Source organism: Panthera onca, chromosome D1 (assembly GCF_046562875.1).
Source record: "Panthera onca isolate mPanOnc1 chromosome D1, mPanOnc1 haplotype 2, whole genome shotgun sequence".
Classification (NCBI taxonomy): domain Eukaryota; kingdom Metazoa; phylum Chordata; class Mammalia; order Carnivora; family Felidae; genus Panthera; species Panthera onca.
This window is the reverse complement of record NC_138348.1, coordinates 56404182-56417899: the sequence shown is the minus strand read 5'-3', so window position 1 is coordinate 56417899 and position 13718 is coordinate 56404182. Positions and strand designations below refer to the sequence as shown.

General features: G+C 37.3%; 1 protein-coding gene across 5 annotated transcripts in view; it reads left to right on the top strand.

The window, feature by feature from the left end:
• Window positions 1-13718, top strand: part of FCHSD2 (FCH and double SH3 domains 2) — a 296103-nt gene that overhangs the window by 258796 nt on the left and 23589 nt on the right. For 4 of the 5 annotated variants that reach the window (XM_078433111.1, XM_078433113.2, XM_078433110.2 and 1 more), the window contains 2 exons: window positions 142-246; window positions 12606-12767. In XM_078433111.1, the coding sequence (XP_078289237.1) occupies window positions 142-246; window positions 12606-12767 (267 nt within the window). The remainder of the gene's footprint in view (window positions 1-141; window positions 247-12605; window positions 12768-13718) is intronic. The other variant, XM_078433114.2, reaches the window with a different exon arrangement.

Genomic DNA, 13718 nt, shown 5'->3' with positions numbered 1-13718 from the left:
AATAAGTGAAAAAATTAAAGGTTAAAAAAGGAATCGTGGCCACTTGTCACTAAAACCTAATAAATTACCTAAATACACTAGTCACTTAAGAAAAAATAGAGAAAAAAAAAATAGTCATCATTTCCCTATTTTCTTTAATAGGTACTAGATGATCTGGAATGTCATGGAGTTGCAGTATCAGAACAAAGCCGAGCAGAGTTGGAACAGAAAATAGATGAAGCTAGAGAAAATATTCGTAAAGCAGAGGTGAGGTGGCAGCTAATTGTGGCATTTTGCCCAGCTCCAACAACATCACGACTATGATATATATCTTTAGGATTCAGTTTCTATACACTGATTAATTTGAAGATGATTCAACATCTTTATGTGTGTCCAGAGTATTATTTTTGAGTACCTGCTTCATACAAGGTAATACATGTAACAAAAGGCACTGAACCTATCTGAAGAGTTTGCAATCATGAAACATTAAATAACAGAAGAATTATATCACAGTGAAGATACTAATTTTATAGTTTTTACAAGGTACAAAATAAATCAGTCAAATTAATGGCATAGAAATTGATACATATATGTTCAGAGCCTTGAAAAGTCCTCCCCCATATAGAAGGTTCACTGGTCCAGGAGCATAAGCTGATCTTCTAAAAAAGAGACTTGGTTGAGCAGACAAAACCAAAAACATTACAACCGTGGATTTTAATCTTTTGGTAAGGGGTCTTGGGACCCTTTGAGGATTGTATATGAAAGTGTGAAACCCTCTCTCCCACAAAAAAAAAAAAAAAAAAAATACACATTTTTGTGCACAGTTTCCAGAAGTTCATGTACCCTAGAGTAATATTCTCTGACCTAGAGGCAGAGAGGTTGAGATAGAAAGAAGTTATTTGCAAAGGAGGAAGACCTAGGATATAATTTGGCAGTTGGATTAGATTAGAGTGGAGGTTTTTTTGTGAGGAAATGTGGTAGGAAGAAAGCAAAATAATTGTGGTTAGGACCAGTCCATGGAGAACCTGTGCACACTTGTATATAGTTATGTACCCAATGCAACATGTTGAAGGGATGTAGAAATAGACATTTTAAAAAGACTGAGACTATCCAGGCCTCAAGAAGAATATGTTCTTGTTAGGAAGGCCTCAAGAGAGCCAAAGATAACTAAGGCCTTAAAGCATAAATGCCAAGGAATGATCCACACAAGTATACATAATACTTAAGGAACCCAGAGGACACAGAGACCCCTGGGAGAAGTTGTTAGGGCAGGTAACACAGAAGAGGTAGGATTTGAGATGGGTGTTGACAGATGAATAATATTTAATTCGAGAGAAAGGGGTAGATAGCACAAGATTTGTGCTATGCAATGTTAAGAGGCATAACTGGAACCAAAAGAAGAAGGTAGGAAGGAGGCAGATTTGAAGCTGCCCTAACAGTCAGATCTGCCCAATGAAAGAATAAATTCCCCTGGGACGAGGTGCAGCACTGCAAGTGCTGTCAGGGACTCTATACAAGGAATTCTTTCATTGGTTGAGGGTTAATCTAAACTAGTGATTTTCACATGTCCCCTCAGGACTCTAGAGGTTTTGAGGAAATGTTTCAGTGGTTGGTTGGAGGGCAGGGGGAGGTGAGGGGAGAGGCAGCTTAGGCGAACATAGGGAGTATGAGCATGTTTTTGGCATAACCCCACAGAAGTGATCTGAACCAGAAAAGCTTGCCATCTGCCTGGTCTAGAAAAGTCCTAGTAAACCTAACTTGCCTTTGTTCCTGGCACATGATCCACAGCCTCCATAGTGAAGAGGGCAGGGTGTACAATAAATAGTCATTTTCTGCTCTGAATTCAGGGTCACGGCTAAACCACTACCCTAGTGTGCTGGCCAACTACTATTGGCAGCCCCTTGCCTAGTCTGAGAAACACTGGCTTGTGTAGAAGAGTTTCTCCTGGTATTTGTTTCTCTATACTCTGAGTGAAGTCAGTTTCGGAGCTTTGGTGGAACGGGATAGGTCTCGGAAGTTTTCCAAAGGGTGTGTTCTCTCTTGTATTTTCCGTTTCCAGACTCCCTCCATAGTGTCACTGTCTGGTACCATCGCTCCACCAAACCCCCCAGTAGTAGCAGTAGTAGGTATCAGTCACACAGTCTGTATTTAGGCTGAATGACCTGTTATTTCCATGAGTGTGCTAAACAGCCCTGTGTTTGTTAGCTCAAAGCTAAAAATATGAAGTGAGATTCCCACAACAGAATGACTCGTTTCTCCTAATACCAGTATTTAAGTCTGCATTCTCAAAGATAATTTTCTTACCAAAAATACAGAAAATGCTAAAAACCATGATGCTAGATCCAGTATCTCAGTTTTGAATATCAGTGAAATACGGTTAATCTTACTGCTGTCTTAAAATGATCTTCCACTTGATTTTCATCTATCAGATATGAAGAACAGTCCAGCTAAAATTAGATGGCAAATACATGAGTATATTACTCACTGCAGAGGTAGTACTTACCAGGTTGTCCTAATGACATTTTTGGATAGATTTCACTACAAGAGCCTTCAGAGGAATTGACAATAGTGGTTTTGTAGATTACCTTTTTCTTTCTTCTGCCTGCATATCATTTGCATTGAATTTTCCATTCAGCAGTTACTTACTTTATTATAAATAACTAATCAAAAGGGACAGAGCTGGTTAAAATTCCATTATATCCTTCATGTTTGATTTTTAACTCCCACCAATGTGTTACCCTCCCTTGTTGGGTAATCTACTTTATCTAGTCTTTTCTGTATTATGTTTCCATTCAGTGTTGCTGATTACAATAAAAACATCTGTGGTGCTCAGTAATAGATTAAAGAAACTTTCCAGACATAGATATTGAAAAATATAAATGGCCTGTGCTTTTCTAAAGAATATAACAATTACTTAATAATTATTGACTGGTTAATGTGTCACAAATTCACTCAGTTATTAGTGTAACAATTACTTAATAAACATCTGCTGTGCACCAGGCACTGATGGATATACTAGACATACAATGATGAACACACTGTGTGTACTAGATGTGGTACTGTTGGCAGCCCCTGACAAATCCAGGAGTTGAAACAAAGCAATAGCTGCTTAAATTAAACTTTAATAACAGTCCTCTTAACCTGGTATTTAGGTATTTGAATTTTTTGAAATGCCTTTTATCACAAAGACACACACATTCTGCATCTGACTTATACCTGTTTTAAAAGTAGCTTGCCAAGAAACTGAGAATTTTAAATACCATCTTTTTGGAAGCTGTACATGACGTATGTTGTTCCAGAGCACAATTACTTTTTGCATGTTTAAATTTTTCCCTTTTGGGGGGCTTGAGGGTAGTTCTCTTTTTTTTGATAGTGAAGAGACACACTGAGGAGACACAAATAGGAGAAAGTTAACGTAAGAAGTTAAAGATACTGGAAATTTTTAGTAATTCACGTTTGGTGTAAGGTCTGCAAGAAGGAACTATAGACTATATGATTCCTTCTCTAAGATACTAATTACATATTTTTTTATCTGAATGTACACTTGAAAGCCAGAGTACCTGGTATCAAGAGTGAATTAACAAAACCAAAAAAATCAATTATTATTTATATAAACACGTTTTCATAGGTACCATTTTCTCTTAAATTGTCATCCTATAAGGTTCTGTTGTACATCAGGAATTCAAGATTATTATGTCATCCTTGTACCTCAGTGACTCAAAAATGGTAATTAATACTCTTGCCAGCATGCTATAGGAGAAGCCCCAAAATTTCAGTTGCATAAAATGTAAAGCCTCCTTGCCACAAGATTAATGAAATGCTAAGGATAAGCCTGCTATAAAAACAGAATTTTCAATCATATTATATCGAAATTTACATTACCTCAGGGCCTGTTATTGTGAGTTTTCACTATACTCTTATAATAGTGTGTCAGCACACCTTTTGACTAATCACTTTCTTTCACTTTATGTGTGAATATGTTCTTTTTTTTTTTCCTTTGTGATTATTTATTTTTGAGAGAGAGGAAGAGAGCATGAGCGGGGGAAGGGGCAGAGAGCGAGGGGGACAGTTTCCGAATTGGGCTCAGCTGCTCACAGCAGAAAGCCCAGTACAAGGCTCGAACTCATGAACCGTGAGATCATGACCTGCGCCAAGGTCAAGCTCTTACCCAACTGAGTCACCCAGGTGTCCCGTGAATATTTTCAACTGTACGGAAAAGATGAAGAGTAAATAAATATTTCTCAACATGCTAAATTCAACAGTTAATATTTTGCAATATTGGCCCTATGTGTTTATTTCTATTCTGTAAAATAGAGGTTAAATCTCGAGGCCTTATTAGAGTCAGTATTTTAGGCAATAATACTTGATAGATGATGCTGTTTTTCATCACAGAATGTTTTTATCAAGTTGCCTCTCTATGAATGATGCTAACAGTAGTCACTTAATTAGGTGGTGCTCCCAGATCTTTCCACTGTTCAGGTTCCTTTTTTTCTTTCTTTTTTTTTTTTTTTGTATTTGCAGCTACCAGGTACTAGGCACCTCCAGTAATGGCAAATACGTATTTTTCTCTCTTTCTTAAGTATCATTTTGATGTCATGATATTTTAAAAGTCAGCTCTGGGGCACCTGGGTGGCTCAGTCAGTAGGTGTCTGACTTTGGCTCAGGTCATGATCTCACAGCTCTGTGAGTTCAAGCCCCGCATCAGGCTCTGTGCTGATGGCTCAGAGCCTGGAGCCTGCTTCAGATTCTGTGTCTCCCTCTCTCTCTGCCTTAACCCACTCGCATTCTATTTCTGTCTCTCTCAAAAATAAATAAACATTAAAAAAAAAATCAGCTCTATCAAGGTATAATATACATACAGTAAAATGTAACCATTTCAAGGGAACAGTTTGGTAAGTTTGGACAAATGCATCTCCCTGAATATTCACCACCACAATCTAGATACAAAATATTTCATTCATCCCCCCCCAATTCTCTTGTGACCAGACAACAATTGACATGCTTTCTGTCTTAAGTTAGTTCAACTCCGACAATATGAGTATTAGATTACTTGGTATTGCCCTACACATCACATGCAAAGATCACCTTTCATGCTTTTATACAGTCTTATTTTTTGTCTTAATCTCAGTTTGATGAGCTAGTATGTATTCAAGTTCACTGATTGTTTCTTCTGTGGTGCATAATCTACTGTTAAGGCCATCCTGTCAATTTTGATTTCAGGTGTTACAGCTTCAGCTCTAGGAGTTCTGTTTGGTTCTTTATATTTGCAGTTCATGCCTGCTTATCTTCATGTTTTCCTTGAAATCCTTAGGTGTATTTATAATAATGACTTTAAGTCTTGTCTGCTCATTCCATCATATCTGTGATGTCTGTCTTTCTTTCTTATTGACTGATTTTTTCCTTTAGTTATGGCTCATCTTTTTCTACTTTTCAAATACCTAGTAATTTTTACTGAGTACTAGAAATGGTGAGTGTTTGGTTATTGGGGTGTCTGAATTCTCCTTTCTTCTTTTAAAGACTATTGAGTTTTGTTCTGACAGCCAATTCAGTTGCAGATCAATTTGATCCTTTTGAGGCTTATTTTCAAGCTTTGTTTGGGCTGGTTTAGAATAGCCTTTCCAACAGTGTGGAGGTTCCTCAAAAACTTAAAAATAGAACTACCCTATGACCCAGCAATTACATTACTAGGTATATATCCAAGGGATACAGGTTTGCTGTTTCGAAGGGGCATATGCACCCCAATGTTTATAGCAGTGCTATTGACAATAGCCAAAGTATGGAAAGAGCCCAGATGTCCATCAACAGATGAATGGATAAAGAAGATATGGTGTGTGTATATGTATATGTATATGTATATGTATATGTATATACATGTGTATATATATGTATGTGTATATATATGTATGTGTATATATGTATATATATATACACATGTATACATACATACATACATACAATGGAGTATTACTCAGCAATCAAAAAGAATGAAATCTTGTTATTCACAACTATGTGGATGGAACTAGAGGGTATTATACTAAGCAAAATTAGAGAAAGACTGATATCAAATGACTTCACTCATATGAGGAATTTAAGATACAAAACAGATGAACCTAAGGGAAGGGAAGCAAAAAGAATATAAAAACAGGGAAGGGGACAAAACAGAAGAGACTCTTAAATACAGAGAACAAACTGAGGGTTGCTGGAGGGGTTGTGGGAGGGGGCATGGGCTAAATGGGTAAGGAGCATTAAGGAAGACGCTTGTTGGGATGCGCACTGGGTGTTATACATAGGTGATGAATCACTGGAATCTACTCCTGAAAACATCATTGCACTATATGCTAGCTAACATGGATGTAAATTATAAATAAATAAATGAATTAAAAAACTAAAAAAAAAAAAAAAAGAATAGCCTTTCCAGTAGGGCAAATTTAGCCCTATTACCAGTGCATTTCCTTTCTATAGTTTCTTGTTTTACCATGAGTATCCAGCAAGGTTTCTCAACTCTGGCTGGATAGATGGAACATCTTTCAGCCCTGTATAAGCTCTTGAGAAGTTTTTAGTTCACAGCTCTGTAGTAGGTGTCCTTTCCCTGAGTCATTATCCTTTGCTTCTCCTCATGGAGTCCCACATATTCTCAATTTATTATGGGTTTTTATTAATTTAGTGTATTTTAAATTATAGTTGGCCTTTTTTTAAGTGCCACATTGTCTAAATTTGGCCAGTGAGAGTCCATTTAATGGCTGATTTCCATGTCCTTTTGACATTATTCCCATTAGATTTTTGAACAGTTTCTTGCTTTCTCACACAACAAGCCATCATACACTCACCATGTATTTTTCCCCTACCAGACTTAGAATTAGCCATTTCTTCATGGAGCTCTGATTTCTTTTAATAAAGAATAGTATTTATTTTTTTATTTAAAAAAATTTTTTTTAATATTTTTATTTATTTTTGAGACAGAGAGAGACAGAGCATGAGCAGGGGAGGGGCACAGAGAGAAGGAGACACAGAATCTGAAGCAGGCTCCAGGCTCCAAACTGTCAGCACAGAGCCCGATGCAGGGCTTGAACTCACAGGCTGCAAGATCATGACCTGAGCCGAAGTCGGACGCTCAACCGACTGAGCCACCCAGGCGCCCTAAGAATAGTATTTAGATACCAGAGTCTAGAATGTGAAGGTGCTTATTGTTAGGAGTATCATTTATTTCTTGGCCCTTTCTTTGTTATTAGAGCTAGGAATTTATTATTTTTTTCACATCATGAGTTCATGTTGATCTTTCCAATTAAAATTTAAAATTAAAAGGATTTTGTTGAACTTCTTTGATTTTATATTATCTTTTTTCTCTTATATTGAAAATCTTGATTCCTAATATTATCATAATATTTTATTTGCTTTCTCCTGCAGTATATTAAAAAGTCTCAGAATTATAATGGAAATACTAATGGTAATCTATTGAGCAAAATTTAAGATTTCTTTGCAGTTCATTTTGGGTATAGAATATATCTCTACAAGGGTTTCTGCTTCTGATAATAAAGGACTAACTCATATTAGGCTAATCCTTCTTTAGATAACAGTTATTAACCTGGGGTAAAAATATTTAAAGTGATTATTTAGTAGATGTGGAAAACTGCCATATAAAAACTGGAAAGGAATAGACCCTGAAAAGAATGGGACTGTACTTGGTGATATTAACATTAAATAGCTCTTTGCAAAGGGTTGTTTTCAAGCATAGAGCCTTGGTCTTAACTGGCTTTAGAATGGCTGTCAGGAAGCCTTCAAGTTTGCATATATGTAAATAACCGTCCAAATCCTGGGCCAAACCTAAATACATGCATGGAACAGAAACTCCCAGGAGCTTGACAGGAAACAGTAGCTGGAAGGCAAAAATAATTAACAGAAAGTTCAGCTGTTGCTCACCACAGGGGAACAACATCAACCATTAAAATATTGGAGTGGTTGTAATATCAAAGCAAACTACAGGACAAGAAATATTAAAAGGGATCATTTATAATGATTAAAAATGAGGTGTTCATCATCTTCTCCATCAAGAAGACATAACAATTCTCAGGGTGCCTGGGTGGCTCAGTCAGTTGGGCATCCGACTTCGGCTCAGGTCAGGATCTCAGTTTGTGAGTTCAAGCCCCACTTCAGGCTCTGTGCTGAGCTCAGAGTCTGGAGCCTGCTTCAGATTCTGTGTCTCCCTCTGTCTCTGCCCCTCTCCAGCTCCCGCTCTGTCTCTCTCTCTCTCAGAGTTAAATAAAAACATTAAAAAAAAGAAGAAGAAGACAGTGTAACAATTCTGGATGTGTATATAACTAATAATAGAGCTACTAAGTACATGAAGCAAAACTGGCCTAACTGAAAGGAGAAATAAACAAATCTACCATGGTAGTTGGAGATTTCAACATTCCTTTCAGTAATTAGAAGAAGGAGCTAGAAAATCAGCAAGGATACAGGAGACTTGAACAACACTATCAACTAATTTTACCTTAATTGGCATTTAAAGAAGACTCTACCCTACAAGAGTATAGAGTATTTGTTCTTTTAAAGTACACACAGAATGTTCAGCATAAACCAGTGTCAAGTTAGTTTAAAAGTATTGATATCAGAGTATGTTCTCTGACCATCAGAATTAAATTAAAAATCAATTAACAGATACCTGAAAAATCCCCAGATATTTGGAAATTAAATTATTTAAACACAACAATCTGTGGCTGCCTTAAAACACACACACACACAACTTTATGGCAAAAGCTATTTATTATCTCTCACCATTCTGGGTGTTGACTATGCATTTCTTTTGCAGGTTTTTCCTGAGATTACTCAAGGAGCTGCATACATCTTAGAGGGTCTGCTAGAGGGCTAGGCCTTTTTTCCAAATGGTCTTTCATCCTCAATTATGCTAAACTGGGCTTCCTTACATAATGGAGATACATTCCAAGAAATCAACTTTACTTGCACTTATCAAATCTCTGCATCAAATTTGCATATGTTCCATCAAAGCAGATCACATGGATAAGCCCGGAATCAATGCGAGAGGGGACTACTTGGATAGCAAGAGGCATGATTCATTGGGAATAACAGTTTACCAAAATCGATGGGACTTTGGTTAAATCATTTTTCTCATCTATAATGGAGTTTATGATATCCATCCTCAGAATTGTGTGGATTGAATGAAATGGTATAATCCTATGTGATAAAATTTGTTTAGAGTGTTTTTAAGAAACCAAAGGTAATTTAGAATGGCAAATACTACCATCTACCATTATTTATTTCCTACACAATGCCAGGCATTGTCCTAAATAGTAGAGTTGCAACAGACACAGTCCTTACCTTAGAGAAATGATATTTTGAAGGTAAAGTAACTAAGCCCATATTAGATTTACAGACTTTATAACTTTATCCACATGTCAAGCCAAAAAGTTTTATAAACTCAACTGTGGCTTGACATTTGGATGTGCTTATGTTAAATTTTATATTAAAATCAGTTAATTGACATTGTTAATACACCAAGATTATGTATCTATAAGATACATCTGTAAGATGTGGCTTTTCAAAGCATCATTTAAAAAAAACTATCTCTTGGGGCGTTTGGGTGGCTCGTCAGTTAAGCTTTCGGCTCTTGATTTCAGCTCAGGTCATGATCTCACCGTTCTTGAGATCAAGCCTCACGTCTTGAGATTAAGATTCTCTCCCTCTCTTTCTACCCTTTCTGCACTCAACATATGCATGCTTTCTCTCAAAAAATTAATAATTAAAAAAAATTTTGAAGTAAAGTGAAAGACAACACACAGGATGGGAAAAAATAATCTGCAAATCATGTATCTGATGAGGGACTTTTATCTAGAATACATGAAAACTTACAATAAAGACAAAGACAAGGGGTACCTGGGTGGCTCAGTCAGTTGAGTGACCGACTCTTGATTTTGGTTCAGGTCATGATCTCACTGTTGTGAGATTGAGCCCCATGTTGGGTTCCATGATGAGTGTGGAGCCTACTTGGGATTCTCCCTCTCTCTCTGTCTCTCTCTGTCTCTCTCTGTCTCTCTCCCTCTCTCTGCCCCTCTCCCCCACTTGTACTCTCTCTCTAAATAAATAAATATTTTTTAAAGGACAAAGACAAAATAAAACAGCGACAGTCCATTTTAAAAATGGGCAAAAGGTCTGAATAGACAGACATTTCTCCAGAGAAGATACACAGATGACTAATAAGCACATGAAAATATACTTGACATCATTAGTCATCAAGGAAATACAGATCAAAACTACAATGAGATACTACTTCATACTCACTAGAATGGCTAGAATCAAAAAGAAAGACATTAACAAGTGTTTTCCAGATGTGGAGAAATGTTAACCCTCACACCCTGCTGGGGGGATTATCAAATGAGGCAGAAAACAGCCTGGCATTTCCCCAGTGGTTCAATATAGCATTATTTTATGACCAAGTAATTCCAGTCCTAGGTATATACCCAAGAGAAAAGAAAGGTTTACACAAAAACTTGTACACTAATGTGTAAAGGAACATTATTCATATTAGACAAAAAACTGAAATCACCCAAGTGTCGGTTAACTGACAAATGGATAAATAAAATGTGGTGTATCCAATAGAATGTTATATAACCATAAAAAAGAATGAAATACTGATACATATTACATCATGGATGAACCTTGAAACATTATACTAATTCAAAGAAGCCAATCACAAAAGACCACATATGGTTCTATTTATATTAAATGTTCAGAATATGGGCTCCTGGGTGGGTCAGTCAGGTAAGCATCCAACTTCAGCTTAGGTCATGATCTCACCGTTCAGAGTTCGAGCCCCACATCAGGCTCTGTGCTGACAGCTCACTGCTAAAAAATGTTCAGAATAGGCAAATCTGTATATGGAGAAAGAACAATAATTGAAATGGGTGAGGGAGCAATAGTTAAAGGATACGAGGTTTCTTTTGGAGGTGATTAAAATGTTCTAAAAATTGATTGTGGTGATAGTTGCATATCTGTGAATATACTGTAAATCATTGAACTGTACACTTTAAATGGATGAATCTTACAGTATATGCAAGCTTTATCTCAGTAAACAGTTGTTAGAAGAATAAACAGGTTTTTGCAAGGCTGTTTACCAAACACTGTCTCCAAACCAAAAATTCTAATTGCTTTATAAAGATGTATATGATATCCAAAACCACTGAATTGTACACTTAAAAATGATTAAGATGGCAAATTTTATGTAATGTGAATTTTATCTCCGTTTTTAAAAAGATGTATGCTTAATCTTAGGAATACAAGATAAATACAGCAATGAGAGCTCAGTGAAACAAGTCAGAAGTCAGAGAATTTTTTTTTTTTTTTCTGAGTAGGCTCCATGCCCAGTGTGGGGCTTGAACTCATAACCCTGAGATCAAGAGTCACTTACTCTGCCAACAGAGCCACCCAGGTGCCCCCAGAGTTCAGATCAGTTTTAATACCAGCTCTCCCGATGGAGAATCTAGAGAGTGATCAGAATCGCATGCCAGAAGGGTTCAGTGAGTACACTTGTTTGTCCAGAAGTCCCACAGAAGGCTATAAAGTGAGGGTTGGAATTATCAAATAATCAACATTTTCTCAGTGGAACCTTCCAATGTCGAAGGAAGAGACCACCTCTCTAATATGTGAAACACTGAAACTGACTTTACTACTTGCTAAGCAAGAGAGTAATACTTACAAACACAATCTCTAAACAAAATAGAACCGATATACAAGGTTTTAAGAATTGTGGATTTCAGGGATTGGCAGATTTTCAAAACTGAAAATGTTTTACAGATTGGCTCACCTCTGGCTGTGGTGTATAGGGATTGGTGGACTGTCAGAAGCAGGAGTAGAAGCTTGAACACTGGTGATTTCTGGAGTGAGGCTGTGGTTTACTGGCTGCCTTGCAGATGTGTGGGGCTGTCACTGGCTGACTTTCAGCGGCCTGGCTATTAGAGCAAAGCAGTTACTGTTTGATTGGGACAGGTTTAGACTGGTTCTGCGGTTACGTGCTTATGGCTTAGAACAAGAGTCAAAGCACAAGCAGTCTTTCTGTTTCTTGAATTTGGAGAATTCAGTTTGGAGAATTTTACTGCTGTATTTTATTATTTCTGATAGCTACATCGTAATTTAACTTAAATCTTTACCCAGTAGTTCAGTCAGGAGTCATGGAAGTTTTTAACCAGGGAGTGACGTGGTGACCTTTGCAAACTTGTAAGAGGAAGATTATAGAGAAGAAAAAGTCCAAGAGATAGGTTAAAAGGCTGTCAGAAAGGCTGGATTTTAGGATATCCTGAGGCCTAGCCTTCCTAAGAGGGGAAGAATACAGACTTGATGGTGTATTCATATCTTCCTGTTCAGAAGTTAGGTTTGATGTGTCTTGTCAAGATGCGAGTGTGCCATTTGCCCTCATTTCTGTTCTTGTGTTTCCTCTCCTCTCCCTACTTCTATTCCCCGCTCCCTCTCCCCCTCTCCAAGTGAAAAATTAACCTCTATGCCAAGGAAGCATTGCTAGTGAATACCAAGATTATTCTAATTAGTAAATCAAGAATAACTTAAAAAACACATTGAGGAAAAAGTGCCTTGATGTCTCACCATTTTCTTGGTTTTCTTAGATAATTAAGTTGAAAGCTGAAGCCCGGCTGGACCTGCTAAAGCAGATCGGTGTTTCTGTGGACACGTGGCTAAAGAGTGCAATGAATCAAGTAATGGAAGAACTGGAAAATGAACGATGGGCTCGCCTTCCTGCAGTGACCAATAATGGCACTTTACACTCGGTAGGATTTCTCTTCTTGGCTGTAATGGGCAGACTTTCACTGAAGGATGCTCTTCTTTGTGTCACCAAACCTGATAATAGCCAAAATTTAAAAGAAAAAATAACGGTTTTGCTAGCAGTTTGGTTTCTTTTCTTTGGCCTGTCACTGAGTTGAACTTGGTGCAGGAAGAGGGAAAAAGTCATGCTTTTTATTTTTAATATGCAGTGAAGAACATATTATCACTAGTTGGTTTATTAGTGCCACTTTACCAAATTCCTTATCCCATCATGAAGTAGATATGTTTCTTGTCTGGAAGTCATGGAATAAAAATTTTAATCTAGTGTTTCTGAAGTTCTCAGAGGTCTTCTCTGAAAACTGACATCCAGAGAGTCAGAAACAATCTTATAAAGAGAAAAGGGGGTGCCTGGATGGCTCAGTTGGTTGAACGTCCAACTCTTGGTTTCACCTCAGGTCATGCATGATCTCACCGGTCATGCATGATCTCACACTTCATGAGATCAAGCCCCATGTGCCTGGGATTCTCCCTCTCCCTCTCTCTCTGCCTCTCTCTCTCTTTCTCTGTAAATAAGTAAATAAACTTAAAAGAAAAAAGAAAGGAACACTTTTAGTCTCTGGCTTAATTATTTGATTCACAAGGGCTTTCACACTCTGTTCACTGTATTTTTCATCAGGGAGACAGTGCAAGTATGGTCAGAGCTCAAGCTAGCATTTTCTTGCTTCAAGTCCAGGGCATTTTCCACTTTGATGTCATCCAGTTCAACCTTAGCTAATAGCTTAATTAATATAGCTACTCAGCTGATGGTAAACTAGACCTCATGTTGGAGATCTGAGTGCCAGAAAAGTTCATTGACTTGCCTGTTATTACATAAGTGGATATATGATGTCTGTAGCTGGTCAGACTAAAGTAATTCCTATTGCTGCTTCCTACCCATTACTCTGTCTCATCCTGTT